The 22,424-nt window shown below is 41.5% G+C and overlaps 2 protein-coding genes across 18 annotated transcripts in view; one reads left to right on the forward strand and one right to left on the reverse strand.

Annotated features, from left to right (window-relative positions):
* Positions 1-6,349, forward strand: part of NME9 (NME/NM23 family member 9) — a 42,707-nt gene extending 36,358 nt beyond the window's left edge. The window contains exon 8 of one of the 3 annotated variants that reach the window (XR_016233272.1): positions 6,201-6,337. Coding sequence is in view for 2 of the 3 variants with exons in the window: in XM_089332209.1 (XP_089188335.1) it covers positions 6,201-6,232 (32 nt within the window). In the remaining variant the exon portion in view is untranslated. Of the gene's footprint in view, positions 1-6,200 lie in introns of all 3 variants that reach the window. The other 2 variants (XM_089332215.1, XM_089332209.1) reach the window with 2 other exon arrangements.
* Positions 1-22,424, reverse strand: part of ARMC8 (armadillo repeat containing 8) — an 862,269-nt gene that overhangs the window by 22,334 nt on the left and 817,511 nt on the right. For 14 of the 15 annotated variants that reach the window (XM_089332200.1, XM_070072756.2, XM_017346800.4 and 11 more), the window contains 6 exons: positions 15,243-15,325; positions 14,847-14,928; positions 8,996-9,082; positions 4,961-5,053; positions 1,910-2,059; positions 840-935 (listed from right to left, as the gene is read on the reverse strand). In XM_089332200.1, the coding sequence (XP_089188326.1) occupies positions 840-935; positions 1,910-2,059; positions 4,961-5,053; positions 8,996-9,082; positions 14,847-14,928; positions 15,243-15,325 (591 nt within the window). Of the gene's footprint in view, positions 1-839; positions 936-1,909; positions 2,060-4,960; positions 5,054-8,995; positions 9,083-14,846; positions 14,929-15,242; positions 15,326-20,776; positions 22,223-22,424 lie in introns of those variants that run through there. The other variant, XM_089332203.1, reaches the window with a different exon arrangement.

Genomic DNA, 22,424 nt, shown 5'->3' on the forward strand with positions numbered 1-22,424 from the left:
GCCCACTGAATCACTAACTTAGGACCACAAAGGATGAGAACCATGGGCCCAGTAGTCAGACTCTCTGGGGCCAACTCTCCACTGAGGATATCGGCAAGTTTCTTTCACAAATACAGAACTATATATACACACATACAGCTCAATGAATTTGGAAAGTGAACACATCCATGTAGCCAATATTTACGTCAACAAACAATAGAACCTGGACAAGATCATGTGTTAAAATCTTTAGTTTGCAAGTGACCTTTACCCTGATGGCAAATAAAATATCTGCTATACTACAAGCCCCATGATAAATCCCAGGAAGTACAGAAAAGTAATTCCCAATTGACCTCCTGATAAATTCACAGCCTCCAGGACTTCTATGCCTGCTCTAAACTTGTACTACACTGAAACTTGACAGAAAGTAGGGGAATGGGATGGGGAAAAAAAGTGATACCTAGAAGTAAAGAAACCAAAATGGTCTCAAGGACGAGGAATTATCCTAACGGGCAGTTGCCTGAATGTGAGTTCAGAGCACAGCATTGGAGAGGGCTGGAAACAGGGAATCCTGCAGAAAAGATTCACTCCGGGATGACCAGAGGTAGCTGCTCCTGTACAGACAGAGGCAGTTTATGCAGTGTGTGTGATGTGACGGAAAAATTATGAACTCTGTTTTCGTTTTCCTGTATCCCAAGAATTCTGGAAGAGAGTTTAAGGAGTGGTGGAGGACTTCAATCTCTAGAGTACTTGGCATCTCAGCACCTGGCTCCTGGAGATCGGAGTATACCAGGAGGCTCCTAGGGTCTTCCTTTGTGCTCATATTCAGAAAATATTTCCCAAGAGAAAACCACACATACCTGCTCTTTGACCTCAATGTTATGCTCCCCTTCCAGAATAAGGGTGACGGCTTGCATAATTTGCTTTCCATGAGTGCTCATTATTTTATCTATGTGCTGTAAAACAATGAGAAACCCACAATTATCCTCTGGGAAACAAACACAAAAAAGACTACAGGAAAGAATAGAAGGCTTCTAAAAGTTAAATATTAAGATACACAACTGCTTTAAGCAGAATGCCATCGTATATAGAATTAGAGGCCAAAGAATAGTATTTATTATATTTTAAAGCTGTTATTTTGCCTTCAAATATATCTTTTTGAAAGCTTGAACACAAAGCAAATACAGAGTAGGCTTGAGAAATATGGAATTATAATTGTTGGGGATCCTCAAGCCCAAAGACACTAAAGAAAAACAAAGCGCATATGCACACACAGACGCACAACAAAGAAGGCAGTGAGAAAAGGCCAGAGACATAGGAAATATGGTGTAGATGTACTAATGCTATTTTGGGCAGAGATGCATAAAGACAACTCTAGAGACAGTGAGTCACAGAGCTGGGGCCCACCCCTGCCTCTTCACCCTCCTGAGGACCACTCCACTGCCGCTGGAGCTCCGGGAACATGAGAGGACAGCAGGCAGAGGGGCCCCAGCAGCAAGGCTCGGCCTCTCTTACTCTGACAGGTACCAGCTGACCTCTTCAGAGGTCACTGCTGTAAACATGCAACCTGGAGCTCGGGGGATAAAGAGGTTATGGAATGGCACCGAGAAGAACTCTCAAAGTATTAAAAGCAGAGATCCTAGAGAGAAGTGATTTAGGCAGATGAGAAAACCCATTCTGGCCAGCAAACCAAGCAAGAATAAGGTGGCACATGAAGGCAGGCACACACTAAGCACAAGGAGACAGGACTGGCAGTGTTGAGAGTGGAGAGCAAGGGGAAGATGACAGATTCACACCAACTCTTTGCTTCTCCAGGCTGCACCTGAATCACAACCACAGGGAGATGCTGGTGGGGCAGAGAGAGATTGGCAATGCTTTGCAGTGCATGTGCAGGGTCAGCTCATCTGGAAGGCTGGATGATTGTACTTACAGGCCGAGTAGACAGGAGATTTCTAAGAAGTCCCAAAGTCTTCATCAGCACATTCAAATCTGAATCTGATAATAACCGGAATAGTTGTTCAGTACTCAAGCTTCGTAAAATATCTGCTTTTATTTTTTGTTCAGCCTGAAATGCCATATTCTGAAAGGATTAAAGAAGTTCCAAGAATCATATCTACATTTATCATATTTTAATAGCAGCTGATAATTTTCAAAGAACAAGTAGGAACTGGAGAAAATTCTTAAATATAAACAACACTACGTTTGTCTATCAAAAGAAAGGTAATTCTCACTTCTAGACAACCTTCCATAAGAGGCAAATGACCACTTTCTGAGCATTTGGATAATATTTCTCAAGTAGAAAATTCATTTATGATTTCTGAAAATATGGTTATCAAGTTGCCTTTTATGTACTTTAATAACAAAGTGGCTATTAACAATTTTAGTGTGCCATGAATTTTGAGAAGGCTTTCAAAGTATTCATTTATTATGGATGAAAGTAAGCAGTGTGTTTTTGAAACCTACTCGAATGAAAACACCTATTGTATTCACAGTACTATGCTAGGTGTTGGTGTAGCTGGGTCAGTGGGTAGGAAGCACATCTGAGCTGCCAGCACCCAGAGGGCCAGCAGCTGTGGCGCTCCTTTTTTTCCCAGTGTACACTGTGGATAAGTCCAACTAAATCCCAAGGAAGATGACAAGGATGAAAACACAGAAAATTCCAAATAACAATGGAATAAAGATCTCTGTAAACTACAGATTATAATATTTGTTATTGCTTTCCAGGATATGATTTAATTAAGGAGCCACTACACATGAAGGATCAAATTACTCATTGATGCCAAGGCAGAGCAAAAAAGAGTACTTGCTGGGTGTGTGAAGAGACCCAAGCCAGGGCTAGTGTTGTGGCACAACAGATTAAGCTGGCATCCCACACTGGCGCACTGGTTCAAGTCCTGGCTGCTCTACTTCCAATCCAGCTGCCTCCTACTGTGCTTGGGAACGCGCTGGAAGATGATCCAAATGGGTCCCTGACACCCCTGTGGGGGACCAGGATGGAGTTCCAGACTACTGGCTTCTGCCTGGCCCACTCCCAGCCATTACAGCTATTTGGGGAGTGAACCAGAAAACACAAGATCTCTTTCCCTCTGTCACTCTGCCTTTCACATAAATAAATAAAATCTTTAAAAAAAGATATATAAAAGTTATCCATGGCAAAAACTGACTCCAAGATTTTATCTTTTGTATACAGAGAACATAGCAACTGGTAGTATGGAGACTGATGAGAATAGGAAAGTTTGTATGGATGTGAGTGGGTGGGATGATTTCCACCACTGAAGTGTGTATGTCAGGGAGCTCTTAAATGAAGTCCCAGAGGCCATTTAGGTGACAAATCTGGGGACAGGCAATAGTTACATCTGCATATGTAGATATGAAAGATATCCCCTCTGTTAGGTGGAGCTGAAACCATGACAGAAATCTCTGGAACTGAGTGTGAAAGGGAACTGAAGGGGACTGGTGGTGTGGCGAAGCTGGTAAAGTTGCTGCCTCCCATATGGGCACAGGTTCATGTCCCAGATGTGGAAGACAGCCCAAGTGTTTGAGCCCTGCCACCCACGGGGGGAGACTAGATAAAGCTGCTGCTGGCTCCTGGCTCATCTGGGCCATCTGGGGAGTGAACCAGCAGATGGAAGCTCTCTCTCTCTCTCTCTCTAACTCTTTCAAATAAGTAAAAAATAAATCTTCCCCTCCGCCCCCTCTTTAAAAAAAGGGAACTGGAAACTGGGAACTGAAATGAAACTTGAGGGATCATCCCCTGAGAAGGTCAAAAAGGTGGCTAGGTAAAAAGTGAAAGATCCAAGGTTAAAAAAAAAAAAAAAAAAAGAAAAAGAAAAAGAAAAAAGAAAAAAGTCCTAGGCAAGAGTTTCAAGAAAACGAAGTGATAAAAGCTATGTAAAGTTACAGAAAAGAATGTGAAACTACTAGATTTAATGCTTTCTTATAAGATGATTATTTCTATCCAAAAGTTCATATGAAAACGGCAGATACTGCAAGGAATTGGGAGAAAAGTATGAGCTTGGGACAGGTTTAGAACTCACTTCCATCACTATGAGCCATAAAGCTATTGACAACTCATTTACCCGGAGTCCTGTTTTCCTGTTTATAACATGAATGCATACACGCATAACTTAAAGAATTAGAGAAAGAAAATATAAAACACCTAGCTTGGTGTTTAGCATACAGCAATTAAATTCTAATTATTACAATTATGTTTTAAGAAATCCACATAAGACTACCTGCTTTTTAATTTCAATAAAATTTATTTTAATAATCTGAAGGAAAATCATTCTCTCACCTAAGTTTCAGAATCTAGATTATTATATTTACTATAAACTGTTAAGAATTATTAAATACGTACACACGAATGTGGTTATTTTAGACAGATTATTTAATCATTCTGCAAAGATGTTAAGTATGTGAGATAACAGAAGTTCATTAGCTCAGCATGGCCATTCCACAATGCATACATGTTTCAAAACATCATGTTGTACACCACAAATATATAACTTTTACTTGTCAGTTAAAAAAAAAAAAACATTCTGTGCCTCAGTTTCTCTCTCTGTGAAGCAGGATAAGAACACACTCAGGCTTATTTCATAAAGCTGCTCTGAAGAGCAAGGAGACCTGAAAGCGCTTTGTGAAGTGCTTCTGTATAGTAGTAGTGCTATACAGATATCAGGACGGTCATGATGAGGAAATGTGTTTCCCAAAATCAGATAAGGCAAACTTAAAAATCTGCTCACTTTCCTAATAATAAAAATGAGAACCATGGAATACAGTAGTCTGAAATCTGAATACTGAGTCTTCTAGGTTCTAGAATTTAGATCATTAAATCTAGATCATAAGAAAACTTGACTGTAATTGTATTTTTCAAAAAAAAAAAAAACCTGCAGACATTTCAAATAACACATTCTTTAGTTCTCATTTTGCTAATAGCTCTATTTTCTTTGTGAATTACATTATATAAAAGGGTGAAACATACCATTAAGGCCCAAATTCCGTTCACTCGTAAAGCAGGATTTTCACTCTGGGTTAATCCACAAAGTAGCTCTACGGCTCCTGATTCTAGAATTGGCTGTGATTGGAAAGGAAAAAAAAACACAGCTTTAAAGTCAAGTTTGCAAACCTCATAAGCAAATTCTTATACCCTGATATTCTGCCTATAATTTCTCCCCTAATCTTACATAAGATTCTAAACAATTTTCGCAAGGCAGAGAGTGATGTGGCCACAAACATCACCTTAAGAAAGACAAACTGGCTGGCACCATGGCCTCTTCCAGTCCAGCTCTCTGCTGTGGCCCGGGAAGGCAGTGGAAGGTGGCCCAAGTGCTTGGGCCCTGCACCCACATGGGAGACCAGGAGAAAGCACCTGGCTCCTGGCTTCGGATCGCTGTGTCCATTTGGGGAGTGAACCGGCAGAAAGAAGACCTCTTTCTCTGTGTCTCCCTCTCTTTGTCTGTAACTCTGCCTCTTAAATAAATAAAATAAAAATCTTAAAAAAACAAAATTATTTCTATTGTACCCTTTTTCTTTGTAGTTCTGGATAACACCCTGATTGTATATTCCATACATGTGAGGACACTTAAATCAGTGGAAAAATGGAATTAAAATATAAATTTATTTTGGTGAAAATTTTAAAAACCCATTCATATATGGGTATCTTTGAAAGGTTCATGTGAAGTGTGCATTATGAAAAAATATACATGAATTTCAAACATTCTTGTGCACCAAGATAAACTTACCTTATAATGCTGATGTACCCTCAGACTCTATGAATCTAGCTCCTACTCTCAGTTCTTACCACCCTCTGAGGTTCCGTCACTGCTGCTTTGTTTATGCATGTGTGCTGCTCACTATTTGTGACTATGAAGCAATATGGTTTATTTAGGGAAGAAATAGAAATTCCACAACCAAATCTTCTTTTCAAACTGTAAATCTTATTTTAAACATGCTACAGAATTCACCTTCTGGGACAATTTTCAGGACTATGTATCAACCACATAAGCAAAACAATTGTCTACTTTTATAGTTAAGTCACATTTTGCACTTAAGGCTGACCACTTTTATTTATGGCATTTGGCTAAAAATGGGTTTTTGTCAATTTCTTTAAAAAAGAAACCTTAGAGGATTAAAATTTGTCATCCCCAATAAATACTTGAAGGTTATTCTGACAAGTAGTTGCTAAAAAATGTCTTAAATAATATTATGCTGGTTAATTTTAGGTGTCAACGTGATCAGATCAAGGAATAACTAGAAACCTGGGAAAGCGTTTCTTTGTGTGTGTCTGTGAAGCCATTTCCCGAGGAATCTGGCTAGTGAGTCTGCATGGACTAGGGGGAAGATCCACCTTCAACGTGAGCAGGACCATACAACTGAAGCCTTCGCATCTGGACTGAGCCACACTACCAGCAGCCCAGTGTCTCAGGCCTACATGGAATTTCCATATCCTATATCATGGAATTTCTCTTGCCATAATCACACAAGCCAATTTCTTAATAAATCCTTTCCCTCTCTCTCTCTTTCTATATGTATGTATGTATATTCATCCATCCATTCTACTGAATCTTCCTCTCTGGTGAATCATAATACAAATTCATACCAATACACCTAGATTTCAAGATGACATTTTAGAACAGGGGTAATTGTGGCACTTTCTGAAACTATTTTGAAATAAGTTCAGACTTACAAAGTAGGAAGAATAACCCAAGGAACTCCCACATATTCTTTTCCCAGATCTGCCAATCTTTAACATTTTGCCATAGCTCCTTTATCACATCTTTTGATTAACACACCTATATCTACACTATGTGTCCTTGCTGTACCATTAGAAAGTAGAGTGCATACATCATGTCCCGTTACCCTTAATACGTCAATATGTATTTCCCAAGAACTGAGATATTTTCTCTTCTTAAAGAATTATTTATTTGAAAGTTGGAGAGCGAGACAGAGACAGACAGACGTTGGTGGTGGTGGGGGGGGTGGAATTTTCCATTCACTGGTTCACTCCCCAATGGCCACAACAGCTAGGGCTGGGCCAGGCCCAAACCAGGAGCCTAGAACTCCATCTGGGTCTCCTGCAGGAGTGGCAGAGGCCCAGCACTTGAGCCATCCTCCACTGCTTTCCTAGATACATTAGCAGGAAGCTGGATTGGGAGTGAAGCAGCTAGGACTGCAATGGGCACTCAATTTCAGGAGGCAGCTTAACCCCTTGTGCCACAACATCAGCCCCAGAACAGAGACATTCTCTTAAGATAACCACAGCACAGTTATCAAGTTCAAAAAGTGAAAAAAAAAAATTTTTTTTTTGACAGGCAGAGTTAGACAGTGAGAGAGAGAAAGAGAGAGAGAAAGGTCTTCCTTCTGTTGGTTCACCCCCCAAATGGCTGCTATGGCCGGCGCACTGCGCAGATCCAAAGCCAGGAGTCAGGTGCTTCCTCCTGGTCTCCCATGCGAGTGCAGGGCCCAAAGACTTGGGCTATCCTCCACTGCCTTCCTGGGCCACAGCAGAGAGCTGGACCGGAAGAGGAGCAACTGGGAGAGAATCCGGCGCCACAACCAAGACTAGAACCTGGGGTGCCGGCGCTGCAGGTGGAGGATTAGCCAATTGAGCTGCAGCGCTGGCCCAAAAAGTGAAATTAAATTAAAACAATACTATTATCTAACCTAGAGCCCATATTCCAATACTTTCAATTGGTCCAAAAATGTTTCATAGTAGTATTTCCCTCTTTTTCTTTTTTAAAGATTTATTTATTTATTTGAAAGGCAGACTTGAGAGAGAGAGAAAGGTCTTTCATCCACTGGTTCACTCCCCAAATGGCCACCAATGGCTGGAGCTGGGCTGACCCAAAGCCAGGAGCCTGGAGCTTCTTATGGGTCTCCCATGAGGGTACAGGGGCCCAAGGACCCAGGCCATCCTCTGCTTTCCCAGGCCACAGCAGAGCGCTGGATCGGAAGTGGGGCAGCACAGACTCAAACCGGCGCCCACATGGGATGCCAGCACTGCAGACCAAACATTAACCCACTATGCCACAGTACCAGCCCCTTTCCCTCTTTTTCAGTTTCAGATTCAGTTTATTTTGAATACAAAAAAATCATATTAATGGTTCTATGTCTGAACTCATCTACCTATTTCCTAACTAGGCTCTAAATATTCTGAAGGTAGATCTGAAAAAAAGAACTGTTCAAGGATTACTGATAGAAGCACACTGGCTTCCAGACTCCAGTACAGGGCAGAGGAAAACAGAGTGAAGCTCTGGCATCTTATCTTGCCTTTTTCCTCCTCAGCAGTAACTACCAGTCCCCCTGCTTTTGTGCCAAGATTGTTGCTTGATAATAGTCACTGTTGAATCTCCACACCTTGTTAATACTGCCTTCCTAATTATAGTCAAAGCCTGTAGGTATTAGAATACAGAAAATATATTCAATGAAAATGAGACTACTAAATGTACAATAAACCTGAGTTAATGTTTGAGCAGACCAGAGATATTAAAAACTAACTTCATCAAGTTTCTCTCCTTCTTCATTAAAGTTTATTTTCATTTTCCCTATTGGAAAAATTAAACAGGAACAAATTACTTATAAAATGCAGAAAAGGGAAAAATTGCTACATTCAATTCAAGGAAAAAAAATACCAACCATTAACATTAAACATTAAAAAACTATTTTTCTGTTGTCAGCAGGTATCTCCTTAAAATGACTCATCATGCTGGTTTATAAAATCGAGTCTTTAATGAATATAATTTGACAATAGTCTATTACCTGTATAATTATTTCTCACATTTGTAGTATCAGGCAGTTTAGATTGATTACAAGCTGTATCTTCAAAATAATCTGAATATTCGAGGTAGAATAAAAGGAATGATGGGAAATGCCAATCACATTTAAAAATGAATTACTTACTTACTGCTTCCCCTTCCCCAAACCAAACAATTCAGAAGTGATTTTTAAACCCAATCCATAAATTTCAATGTCAACTACTGGACTGAACAAAGTCTGAGAAGAGAAAATCAGTACAAACCTCTTTGCTTGGAGAAAATTCAAGAAGAAGATTACATAGCATAGAAGATGCTACTACAAGGATTTCATCAGGTGCATTTTGTAAAACCTATAGAATTAAAAAATGGGTATCATTATTAGTGGTTTGGAATCATGGAGTTGAGATCACAGACTAAATAAAAGACAAAAACCATTATCTCTCAACCTGATTTCTCATTTTGGAGATGTTTTGGAAAAATCCACTTGATACTGTGTCAAACTTTACTTAGTAGTGTAATTATGACTAAGGCCTTCAACATCATTCTTGGCTGGAGAAACTGCAGCCTCACTGAGGGTGTATGGCAAGGAGACAGACAAGCCATGGAGCGGTGCTCAAGCTGAGAATCTTGAAGCTCACAGGGTGCTCGTGGCAAGTTAGCATACTCTGCTTCATTGAATCTGGCCACTTACGAATCCACAGAACTGCCCAAGAGTTTGACCTTCTGAAGCACCTCTAGGAGGGCCTGTTTGACCAGGAGCTCGGGCTGATCAGGCCACTACACAGGCAGGGGGCAGTACGGGGGCTAGTTCTCAGGACCCGCACCACACAGACTCCTCCACTAATCAGCTGTGTCAACCTGAGCACAATTCTTAACCTCGCTGTCTTCATTTATTTCTTCCTTTACAATTGAGGGCAATTATCACCTCCTAGGTAAGACTACGGAGGATTAAATGCAATATGGTTAATGATAAGGGAAACACCTTAGCAAGGGAATTAAAAATAGACTGTCTGGATACAAATTTCAGCTCAATCACCTAAAAAACGGTATGACTTCTTCAGCAATTGTTAGAGTCAGAAAAAGCCCACCGCCCGAGGAACGACTCCAAGAGACTTTTCTCTCATGCAACCAGCAAAGGGTTAAAGATTTATTGATTATCCAGCATGCTGGGGCTGTCTGATCATACATGAACAGAGCTGCCCCGAATAACCAAAGGTTAGGGTTTATAAAGGCAAAAACCGCAAAACCGGGAAGGGGAGAATACATGGTTGCTATGAACGGTTGCTATACACAGTTGTTAAAATCAAAAGAGAGTACATAAAATCAAAAGAGAGTATATGGTTACTGGGGTCAACATAACCTAAAACCTAAGTGAAATTAATATTTATCATAATCTTGACAATACCAGTTACAATATTACAATTAGCAATTAGGACTTGACATTAATGTAAGACACAGACAAATCACATCTTTATTATTAGCCCAGGTAACCCAGGTGCAACCTTTCTACTTTTAAGCTTGAGCAATCATGCTAGGGGGTTTTTGTGCATTGCCAAGGGTGATGTAGTGCACTGCTATTGTCCGACTATTTGAGATCATAGTTTCAGACCAGAGTCTCACGGTGGGGGGGTGCTTTCTCAGAATGGAGTCTCAAGTGCTCCAAAATGGAGTCCCTACTGTCAAGGTGCTACTTTACTCTGTCTTATTTTTACAGCTGCACCAGGAAGGTTTAAACCTGTAAGCTTAAGCTTAACTTTTTACACCCGCACATATACAATTTTAACTTTTCACAATAAAATGGGGATAATAATAGGACCTGCTTCATAAAGTAGCTGTGAGAATATGTGAAAAGAGTTTAGAATGGTAATTGGCACAGAGTAACAGCTATGAAAGTAAGGTTTTTTAGAAAGTAACTTATTACCATAATTATTGTTATCAGGCACATAGTGGGTATACAATAAACTAACTGGCACAGAATCTCACTAAACTCAGAAGACAACATAGCATGGTGATAAATGTTAGCTGCTGTTATCTACTATCAGAATCTATTCTTTATAGATTCTAATAGAGAAAGTTCTATAAATACTACCACTTAGCCATAACCCGTTCTGTTCCCTCTGTGGTTAGGATCAGATCAGGCTCAGGCTTATGATACCAAAAGAAGTCCTAGGAAATCTAGTTGTGCAAACTAGAAATGGATAATCACAAAAACTTCCAGTTAAATATCTTATCTGCTTTCCTCAGTTAAGCCAAGTCTGAATTTCCCAAGAATAAGAATTAAAGTAGTTCTCCAAAGACACCATTTTAATCCTCCTGTATATGGTTAGTTGATGAGATCAATTATCTCATATCCTACGAATGCTAAACATTGTCTGTCATAGCCTCCTCGAACTTGTTTATCCTTCCCTTGCCATTCCTCTACCCAGCCCTGCTAGTCAGAAGTCATTCTGTCCTCCTGAGTTCCCTCTGCTGCTCTCCAACCTCTTAGAATCTCAACCACTGACTGCCATTGTGCAGTTATGACCTCCTCTTCTATTAATACATTTAAGCTTCTTGAAGGAATATTCTATGTATGTAGGATTTGGGAACAGTGTTGTGGTGCGCCAGGTAAACACTGCTTACAAAGCCAGTATCCCGTATCAGGACCAGTTGGAGTTCCAGCTGCTCTGCTTCAGATCCAGCTCCTTGTAAATGTGCTTGGGAAAGCAGCAGAAGACGGCCCAAGTACTTGGGCCCCTGCCACCCAGGTGAGAGACTTGTACAGGGTTCCTGGCTCCTTCCTGGCTTTGGCCTGGCCCCGCCTTAGCTGTTGTAGCCATTTGGGGAGTGAACCAGCAGATACAAGATCCCTGTCCCTCCCCTCCTCCCTGTCTCTGTGCCTTTCCAATAAATAAATAATCTTTAAAAAAAAAAGTATGCATGATTTTATTTATCTTGACCTGTAGTAACCCAATGGCACTGAACAAAATGGGTGCTCAATAAATGTTTATTAACAGAAATAATCATTTTCCAAAATAGTACTACTTGTAATCATTGGTTGAAATAAGTGAATGCCTACCAAGTATTTAAAACATTGCTTTAGCTGACATGGTTAGCTTTTAAAAACATTAATTATTGATAATGATGAATTTACTTTTATCAAGTTTTATTTTTTTACTTTATTTTTTTTCACAGGCAGAGTTAGACAGTGAGAGAGAGAGAGAGACAGAGAGAAAGGTCTTCCTTTTCTGTTGGTTCACCCCCCAAAAGGCCGCCACAGCCGGCATGCTGTGGCTGGCGCGCTGCGCCAATCCGAAGCCAGGAGCCAGGCACTTCCTCCTGGTCTCCCAGGCAGGTGCAGGGCCCAAAGACCTGGGCCATCCTCCACTGCACTCTTGGGCCACAGCACAAAGCTGGACTGGAAGAGGAGCAACCGGGACAGAATCTGGCACCCCAACTGGGACTAGAACCCCAAGGTGCTGGCGCCACAGGCGGAGGATTAGCCAAGTGAGCCGCAGCACTGGCCTATGAAGTTTTATTTTCAAATTATTTAACTTCCACTGATAAACTAAAACTGAAGAGATTGTAAAAAAGCATTACTTGGTATAGTGTAAGATACAACATGTGAAATTCAAAAGCCAACATCAAATAGAATTTTACCAAAACAGGAACAAAAATAATCACAACTAAAAACTGTAATGAAAAACATCTACTCTTCCAAAACAATCATTAGTTTTAAATACAAAAAAGCACAAGGGAAAAGTCCATAACTATCCTCACAGCCTCTGAACTCTGATGAGAAACCAAAAAGCAGCTGAAGTAAATCATCGGTTTTCTTCCAAGCTTTTGACACTTACTTTAAATGTTAGAGTTTGAGAGTCATTACACCCACATATACCCCCAGGTGCACAAAATCCTTCTAGATTGCTCGCCAGGTAGTCATCTAGTTTTCCTAGGGAGAACCAGATAGAAACCACATGTTGCTCCATTTCTGATTCGTATGGTAGAGGAGTAACTGAACTGAGCAATTAAAGAAAATGACTCTGGATGCCAGGAGAGTTATTTTAGGAAGCCAAAGAGTACTTAAAAAAAACTTAAATGGATATGCAATAAATCATAGATCAAGCTGCTATGAAAAAGGCACAACCTAAGAAGAAGAAAGAGTGGGAATAGTAAAAGAAAAGAACCTTAAAGAACCCAGAGTGCCAAATCTAGTTTGAATGGTTCTGCATAAGGGATTGTGGGCCTGAAATGGACTTCTATTGGTACAAGACAGAATACTCCCTGAGCAAGTGTCTTCCCTGTATTAAAGGGCTCTGTTACTGTGGGTGGAGAGTGGGAAGTGGGAAGTAACCTTCTGGGAGTTTGGGCTCTTAATGAAGTTCAGGAAGCAACAAATGAGGGATATTCAGAACAAACCTAAGTCCAACAGGATGAAATAGGGTGAAACTTGGGGAAGTGTGCCGATGGATAGAAATGGGTCAAGTTCAATGTTTCAGGCTGCTTAGGACCATTAGAAAGGAGAAATTAAAGAAACTTATATTGTCCTCACAAGGACATATCATAACACTCTTTTAGACTAAAAACCTCTTGGTAACCTCCCAATAGTTCCTGAATAGTAACTCACACACTTAACCTGGTCAATCCTTCCACTGACTTATCTCCAGAGTTCACCTGTTGGCACTGTCTTATTCCAGGACCTCAAACATAAACCATGCACTCTGCCATGAGATGAACCTCTTAGCAAAGCAATTCCTAAAGCTTATAGCATTGGCTCAGCTCTTCCACCTGGCTCCATCCCTGTCCACTGGTGTGCCTCATTTTAAGGATTTCTTTACTTGCAAGGCAGACTGACAAAGCAAGACAGGGAGAAGGGGAGAGGAAGTAGGAGAGGGAGATGGAGGAGGGAGAAGAGGTGGGGGAGGGGGCAGGGGTAAGGGAGAGGGAGGAAAAGGAGAAGGATCTTCTATCCATTCTTCAAATGGCTGTAATGACCAAGGCTGGGCCAGACCCAAGCCAGGAGCCTGTCTTGGGTCTGGCCTCTGTGTCTCCCATTTAGGTGGTAAGGACTCAAGTACTTGGGCCACCTTCCCCTGCATTCCCAGGTACATTAGCAGGGAGCTGGATCAGAAACAAAGCAGCTGGGGCTCGAAGTGGCATGCAGATACGGGATGCTGGGATCATAGGCAGCAGCAGCTTAACCTGCTGCCCAACAATGTCCCTGGTATGTCTTAGTAAATTCTACCTCTTTACTAGAGTCAAAAATGCATCTTTGCTATCTCCCATACATACTGTATGTAGTATTTTTTTTTGCTCATGCTATTCTCCCTGGGAAATCCTCCTGTCTTCCTTTTGCTTTCAAAGTCCATGTCACATTCTTGCTGCTGAAAGGTTCTCTGACTATTCCTACCACACCAACAAGAGCAAGAACAATGCAGTAAAAATTTTTGGCAGTTCACTATACCTGGAGGCTTTGCTTAGTTAGTACATAGTACACACTCAAAAATCAAAACAAATTAAAATTCTGTGAACTACAAGGAATAAGGTCACTTAAGAAAAAGGACAAAGACCCAGCTGACCTGTGGATCTGCAATATAGCAAGGGACAATGCTAATGCAGCAACCTCACACATAATCTACATCTTCACTCAGATTCATTTGCCCTGAATCTTTTTCCCCTCCTTGGTGTGTATGTGGAGGAAATCTCTCAATAGAAGACCTACCTCCAAAAAACCCATGTTGAAAAACATCTAGGCATTACCGAAAGACTACATGTATATCTGCATTATACATGTTGTACCTATAAATGGCTGGGCTTTTTCCTTTCTATAACTGATTATTACAAGGACAACTCTGGTACAAGTTTAAAGTGTAACACTGAACACAAAGGGAGGCAAGGTATGTAATTAAAGCTTTAATAAATAAACAAAAGGAAACCAGGCAGGAACTGCCCCTTACACGTGAGACACTAACCTCAGAAACACACTCTCTGACGTGCAGATGTCTGGGACACAAGATGTGAGGAGACAGATGTTTAAAACGCTCTACACAAAAGCAGACATACACCTGGAGGAAGTCTGGGGGCTCCCTCACTGAAGGCTCTGTGGGTGTGCGTGTTACTGTTGACCCTGCTTACCTTCATTAAAGGCTTCCATACAGCGTGATCCTGGAAACTGGTTCGAAGTTGCTGCACAGATCTGGATAAACTGTGCAAACATCTACAAAGAACAATCAAAATTAGCTTCAGAAGAAGCTGAAACTTCCTCTTCAAACAAACTGTTTGGCATTTTACAATGACTAGTAAACACTTCAAGTGCATCTATAGACATGGTTAAGTCAACTACGTCAGGGTACTGCAAGGGCTTTGGAGGCCAGGTTCCCTGTTAAGATAATGCTATACACTGTACGAATTCACCTGAGCATACTTTCCAGTAACAAATGTGGATTCTGCGCTTACTTGGTGAAGAACCAGAAAGGAAATGGGTTAAACACATGGCAAAAGATTTTGATTCAGACCATTGAAAGCTCATACCTGACGGCAGCTAACCGCACCTTGACACTAGACTCAGACAAGCCAGTCACAATTCGGTCCATCATATTTTCAGTCTCAATGATCTGGAGAAAAAGGTTAATGCTGCATAAATAACAACACGAAGATGACAAAGTTCACTGATTGTAAATGCAAGAGTGTTAATGTCCCTTAGAGTTTAATGTTGTTTGTGGCAGGTGTTACCTCTTGAATAATCATCTTGTGGTGGGGCAGGCAGCTCATCAGAAAGGTAGGACTGGCCCACTAAGGACCAGCCAGGCTGGATACCAGGTGTAAGGGGAAGGTTATGTGTGTTTATTTTTATAAAGACATTTTAAACAGAAACAGCATGACTATTGTAGAGTTACTGCATAAACAATTTTGAGAAAAAGTTAAATATACAAAAGACCTCCCACTGGGTAAGTTCCTGCTGGAGGGGCATTCTGGAAAAATCATCAACACTCAGCCCTCATGACATGAGATCTGTGGGTTTCTGACAGCCACTCTGTGGCTATTTTCTTACCATGTAAATTGAAAATAGGTTAAATATTTGGAAAAAAAACCCTTGCTACGTCTCACTATAGCACCAACCTCTGCTACAAGTAATCACTACAATCATGGAGTGCTTGTTTTAAAACTTAGAAACAGAATAACCTGCAATTTTCTTTCATTAAGTAATGTACAGATACAAAATACAGTGTGTGGAATAAATTCAGTGTAACTTATGTGAGCCCATGGGAAAATAGACTTTCATAATAATCACAACACAAATATAACAAAAATACTTGTTGAGTTACATGTGTCACTGTGCTAAGCATGCGGCATTATCTGCTTTAACTCTCATTCTCTTATATAAACAGTATGATTACAACATGCACTGACATATTAGGAAACTGAAGATTCCAGATAGTACAGAGCTCTCCTGGTTTCACAGAGTACAACCCAAACATCTGACCCCAGAGTCCATATGCTTAGCCATACTTTTAATACAGCCCTAGGTAAAGAAGTAGGACTCTACTGATTACACGTTCCCAGCACAGGCAACTCATTCATGGCAGTCACTACTCTCACTTGGAAGAACACCTAGGTGGAAAGATCTTAACTTTGGCCACACAGAAGAAGAATATCAACTGTTAACAAGAGGGAACCACACTGAAGTGAGGTCAGGAAGAGTAATTCCTATAGAGTGCTTTAGAGTTTCCGCAGTGGCCAAGAATGTTTGTGTACTGACCTACTCCTTACCCTGGATGGAAGGTAATCCCCACCTCCATGCATATCCCTTCTGTCCTCATTGTCACTTCTAACCCCTAAACTCCTCCCTTTCGCGGTCTCACTACTTTTCTCAAGCCCCACCCCCACCCCGCCCCCAACGTGGATGCCCTGCTGAGACACTGCACTTAACACACAGTGCCCCTTGTCCCACAGCCCCTCACCACTCACTCCTGCTGCTCCAAATCGAACCTGCTTCCCTCCCTCATGCTTCAGCTCCTGTGCCCACATGTTTTGTGGGGACCTCAGTTTTGTTCAGGACATAACTGCTTTAATGTCCCATCTGTTACTGAAATGTCTCTAGAACTTTCATGTTTTTCTTTACCCTTGTGATGCAGCTCCAAGCCCTCCCTTCTACCAGGACCCCAAAACTGCCTCCCCATACTTTTCTTGCACCTTTGCTCCACCCTGCTGGATTCTTTCCCTCAGGCTGCCTCAACTTCCCCAAAAGACTAAGTGCCCAAATTTTAACCTCTTGAATCTACAGCCCTCTTTCCTCTCTTCTCATTCCTAAATGGATTCTGTGTCCCAAAAGCTCTGTCCATCTCTTCACATATGTGACAAAATTGTGGCTCCAAACCCAGCTTAGCATGAGTAATCTCCTAATTAAAATTCCATCCTAGAGTTCTTTTCCCTGGCCTCAAGCTCCACATTGCTGCTAGACACATTGTGGACATTCAATGGAACTACTGAGATGTGCTTATCTTTCCCCCTCACTCCAGTCCTGGCTAGACCTGCTTCTTCCTAAGTCTTCCCATCTCTTGGCTAATGGTATGACCATTTTCAAAGCCACTGAATTTATTTTAATTTTTTTAAAAAAATTCATATACTTAAAATGGAAGGAGGGAGGCAGGGAGAATGAGAACTGATCTTGCATCTACTGGTTTGCTACCCAAATACCCAAAACAGTCAGGGCTGGACCAAGCTGAAGCCAGGGCCCTGGAATTCTGTCTGGGTCTCCCACATGGGTGGCACAGGCCCAGGCATTTGAGCCATCATCTACTACTCTCAGGATGCATTGCTGGAAGCTGGATGCCAAGTGGAATAGCTGGACCTTGAACCAGCATTCAGATTTGGGATGTGGGCATCCCAAGGAGCTACTTAACCCACTGTGCCACAACACCCAACCCTGTATTAATTTTGACTGCAACTCTTCCTGTTTTTTTTTTTTTTTTTCCCACTATAATCAATGTTCATCCCACCACCATTCCACTCCATTAAGGTCATTAGAATCTTATTACTAGTTCCCTGATGTAATAGTAATGTATACCTAATCTGTGCACATCAACCATCAAAGACTAGCTGGCTGACGGGTTACCTCAAACATTAGTCACTGTTCTTGAAACAGACAAGGATTAATCAGGACTTTCAGTGTGGGAAGGAAACTAAAACCTAGGACAAAAACCTCAGGCACTGGAGGACTAGAAACTGATGATTGAAAGTTCCCAAGAGCTTGGGAAATTATTTCACTTGGGAATGAGGAGCAATAACCTGGATAAACGGATAACTGGATATAGTGTCATCATCCAAGAATAAGGTGGCAATAGTAGGGGGCAGATGGGTGGGAAACATGATTACTGAGAAACCGAGCAATACTCCTAGCACGGGTAACCTGGGCATGAACAGGACTTGAAAGAGGTTTCTGAATGTATTTATTGGCCATACTCAACCAAAGATATACATCTCTCAAGAGATAAGACCATTATAGCAATCATATAGGCATTTAATAAAATGTATCTCAGTATAACTGTAGGTTGCAAATCCCTAAAACTGTATGGCACCATGAAAAAAATCTTAATTCTCTACAACAGATAGGCCAGAAGATTCTGTAAGCTTGGTATGTAAGCTGGAGTCCAAACTATGGTTCCTTTTCCAAATTTTTGAAGCTGATAATCAAAAGACATGGGGAGAGGGAATAGGGTGGTGATTAGAAAATGAGTGGGTAAAGCAGTGAAATGGAATGTTATGGAGATTTGCTGCATTTTTTTTTTTTTTTGGACAGGCAGAGTGGACAGTGAGAGAGAGAGACAGAGAGAGAAAGGTCTTCCTTTTGCTGTTGGTTCATCCCTCCATGGCTGCTCTGGCGGCGTGCTGCACCAGATTCGAAGCCAGGAGCCAGGTGCTTCTCCTGGTCTCCCAGGCGGGTGCAGGGCCCAAGGACTTGGGCCATCCACCACTGCACTCCCTGGCCACAGCAGAGAGCTGGACTGGAAGAGGAGCAACTGTGACAGAATCTGGCACCCCAACTGGGACTAGAACCTGGGGTGCCGGCACCGCAGGCAGAGGACTGATTTGCCGTATAATTTTGAGCAAACACTTTACCTTTGTAGCCTTTAGTAAAATGAGGAGATATAGCCATGATCATTGTATCTCCAATCCTTTGCAATCAGCAGTGAACAAAAATCAGTCTGGGAAAAATCATCAAGCTGTTCAGAAGCAAATGGGAAGCAAGGTAGGTGAAAGGTCTGGAGATGGTACAGGTCCAGTTAGCTTGTCAACACCAGGGAGAAAGCAAGGAAGGACAAACAGGACACAGCTCTCTACATCGCTGCATTTATTCACTCAGCAAATACCTGAAAGCCCACTGAGGTCAAGGACGGTTTTAGAACTCTAGATTTGATAGTGGGAGAGGGGTGGGCGGGAAGTGCTTGCTCACACCAAGAATAAAAGTGCAATGAATTGAGTGCTATGGTGCTTGCTTTGATAACAAGAGTACCTTAGGAATGACTGGAGCTATGTACTCAAGACACAGTAAAATAAGCAGTGACAAAGAGAAGGTAGGGAAGACGCCCACTTTTCAAAAAGGAGAGTTCAACTGCTGATTAGGAAACAGCCATTAATGACCTTCCTCAAGCCAGAGGCACAGAGAACCGTTACTGTCCAATCACTGCACCATCAGTGGAGTCTAGCTTCGCACTTTCTGTTCAGTTTTCCAGGGTTGTCTGGTACTTGATACTTTGGGGATGCAGTACAGCTATAAGGTGGCTGGAAACTCTTTCCTTGAGTCAAGATATAAAACAGTAGGACTATCTGGAGATACGCTTGCTTTCAGTACAAGTTGCCCCTTCTTAGACCACAGTCTATGTGAGAATGCCTACAGCAGGAAGCCTGGATTTGTAACCAACTTTCTAGGAAGGGATTCAGGGTTCTAGAAAGCATACTAAAATGTCTGATTCACCTATTCCATCAAGATTATCATCCTGGGTACGAGAGGGTAAAAATAAAATTTAGAATGCAAACCCAGGATTCCAATCCAAAAGGGTGTGCTTAGACCAAGTGCATGAGCAACATGACCTAACCAAGGTTCTACAGCCTTGAGGATAATGAGACCATCTGGTGCACGGATAAAAAGGCTATTAGACTTAATACACTGACCAAAATGAGAATAAATGTGGGACTGTAAGACAGGGAAAGGTTTCAAATTGACTACAGAGTAAAAGCTTTCAGGTCAGCAGGGAACGATTTGGTGGTGGTTACTGCCGCAGTCCTTTGACTCAGAGGATGGCCTAAGAGCACCAGCCAGCTTTTCAGACCTGGGGTTGGAAAGTCCACAGCAGTAAAACACACTGCCTTTAATGACCACCAGAACTGTGCTCCAAAGCCCTGCGATGGAGGGAGCCACGTCCTAGCATCCTGCAAGGCATCTTAGGTCCTTCCAGGGTAAGAGCAATGCCAAGTGGAGCTGGAAGTTGTTTGCCTCATGGTTCTTGTTGGAGATTTCTCAGCCAAAGCTCAGCAAATACATGCTGTGGCATAGTCGGATCTGTTAAAAAAAAAAAAAAGAGTGCCTGCTATTATAGACACTGTGCCCAAGCAAAAAGAGTATGGATGATGAACTAATTCCTGAGTGGCTGAAGGCAGGCCTAGGCTGTCAAGTTAACTATAGAATTAGATCACATGGGGGCCAGTGTTATGGTGCAGGGGGTTAGGCCACTGCCTGTGACGTCTGCATCGCATATTGGCACTGGTTCAAGCTGTAGCTGTTTCACTTCCAATCCAGCTCCCTGCTAATATGCCTGGGAAAGCAGCAGAGGATGGTCCAAGTGCTTGGGCCCTGGCACCTACACGGGAGACCCATATGAAGCTCCTGGTTTCAGCCTGGCCCACTCCTGGTCATTGTGGCCATTTGGAGAGTGAACCAGTGGGTAAAGATCTCTGACTCTGCCTTTCAAATAAACAAAATAAATCTTAAAAAAAAAAAGAAGAATTAAATCACATGACAAAATGCTGCATCATGGGGCAGGTATTTGGTACAGTGGTTAAGACACTGCTGGGGATGCCCACAGCCCATGACAGAGTGGGAGGTAACCCAGGTGAAGACTCAAGTGCTTCCCTGCCACCCATGTGGGAGACCTGGATGGAGTTCCCAGTTCCTGGCTGCAACCTGGCCCAGCACTGGCTTTTTTTGGTATTTGGACTGTGAACCAGTAGATGGAAGATCTCTGTCTCGTTTCTGTCTTACAAATAAAATGAAAATAAAAATGCTTTAAAAATGCTGCATCTTAAATTGATCAAGCTTTAGGTCAATGGACTGCGTCCTACATATCTGGCTACTGGACTTTTAGTCTCCATGACTACATGCTTCTGCTAGACTTTTTGTCTCTGCCACTGCACCTCTTGTAGGAGTGAATGAAGTTCTACTGAAACGGGATCTGAGCACCCTGTCACATGGACAAGAGACCCCGTGGTCTGAAGGAGAGGGGCAACTCAGGAGTGAGGATCTGTCTGGAACAGATCACTGACCAATGTAACATTTTAGAGTCTCAGTACACGTTTACAAACTATTTCTTCCCTTCTCTTACTCTTCCATTCCTATCTGCTCCTATATTCACACCAAATTTCTCTAACTCCATGATCTTGGTTCTACAGAACAATGTTTGGGAGGCAGAGAGTAGAGGAATAATAATGTATCTCCTCTCAGCTAGTGAGCTTAAAGAAAGAACACTAAGAGCCAACTGCTTCAGGAGAGTTTTTATGGTGGGCACATTCTTAGGTGTCTGTATTTCAATACTGCTTTTACATCTCTTTAAATGATATTTTTTAATTTCTCAAGACCTTTGTAGTTTCCTAATAGCTGGGAAACTCACTTTTTGTAAAATGCTCAGAAGAAACATTCAGAAAAAGTTTTACACTTTTTTTTTATCTTTTTGGGAAAAACTAGAGTTCTCTCTTGGCTTGACTTCTCTTTCCCTTTCCATAATCATACTATGTCAGAAATATTTATATTGTGTAAAAATATGACAATACTTCTATCAGAAAAATTTCTCTACCTCTAAGAGTTCAACCTTTGAAGTTCAATCATTAGATTAATGGCAGAACAGAACCTCAAAAGCTGAATTATGTTTATTTAACACATAAATAAAGCAATTATAAACGACAGTTCAAACAAGAGAACTAGAAACATTCTCCACCTTCTCCTGTGTGACATCCCAGGGATGTGAACGATGTGTTGTCCTATGAACTGCACAACATGCTGACCCTGCTCAGCTCCTATGAATCTAAGCACACAGCCACACATCTTCTAGTCTTCTTATTTTATAGGTGACTGCTCAATTTTTAGATCCAGACTTGCACAATTTGCTCAACAGACACAAGTAAAACACCTAGTAAATGCCAAGTATTCTTCCAGTGATGAACATTGCAGCTCGACAAAGGAGCAGTCACTAAAAGAAGATTCAAAGGTTTCAGAGTGCAGTCTCGATTCCACAAGGGAGCTGTCCACAAAAATAAAATATGCAAACAGTACTTTTAAATGAGTGGACTTCAAGAAATTAATGGAAAATGGAATTAAAATTGTTTTGAAACCATGCATGTAAAGGTTCTTCAATTCTATTTTACAAGTACTTTTTGAAATATTCATGTAGGACATCATTAATTCTGGCTATTTCCTCTCTGGGATGATAATTTATAAAGTAA

The sequence above is a fragment of the Oryctolagus cuniculus genome, chromosome 4 (assembly GCF_051225735.1).
Source record: "Oryctolagus cuniculus isolate XC-2025 breed Fujian yellow rabbit chromosome 4, ASM5122573v1, whole genome shotgun sequence".
Classification (NCBI taxonomy): domain Eukaryota; kingdom Metazoa; phylum Chordata; class Mammalia; order Lagomorpha; family Leporidae; genus Oryctolagus; species Oryctolagus cuniculus.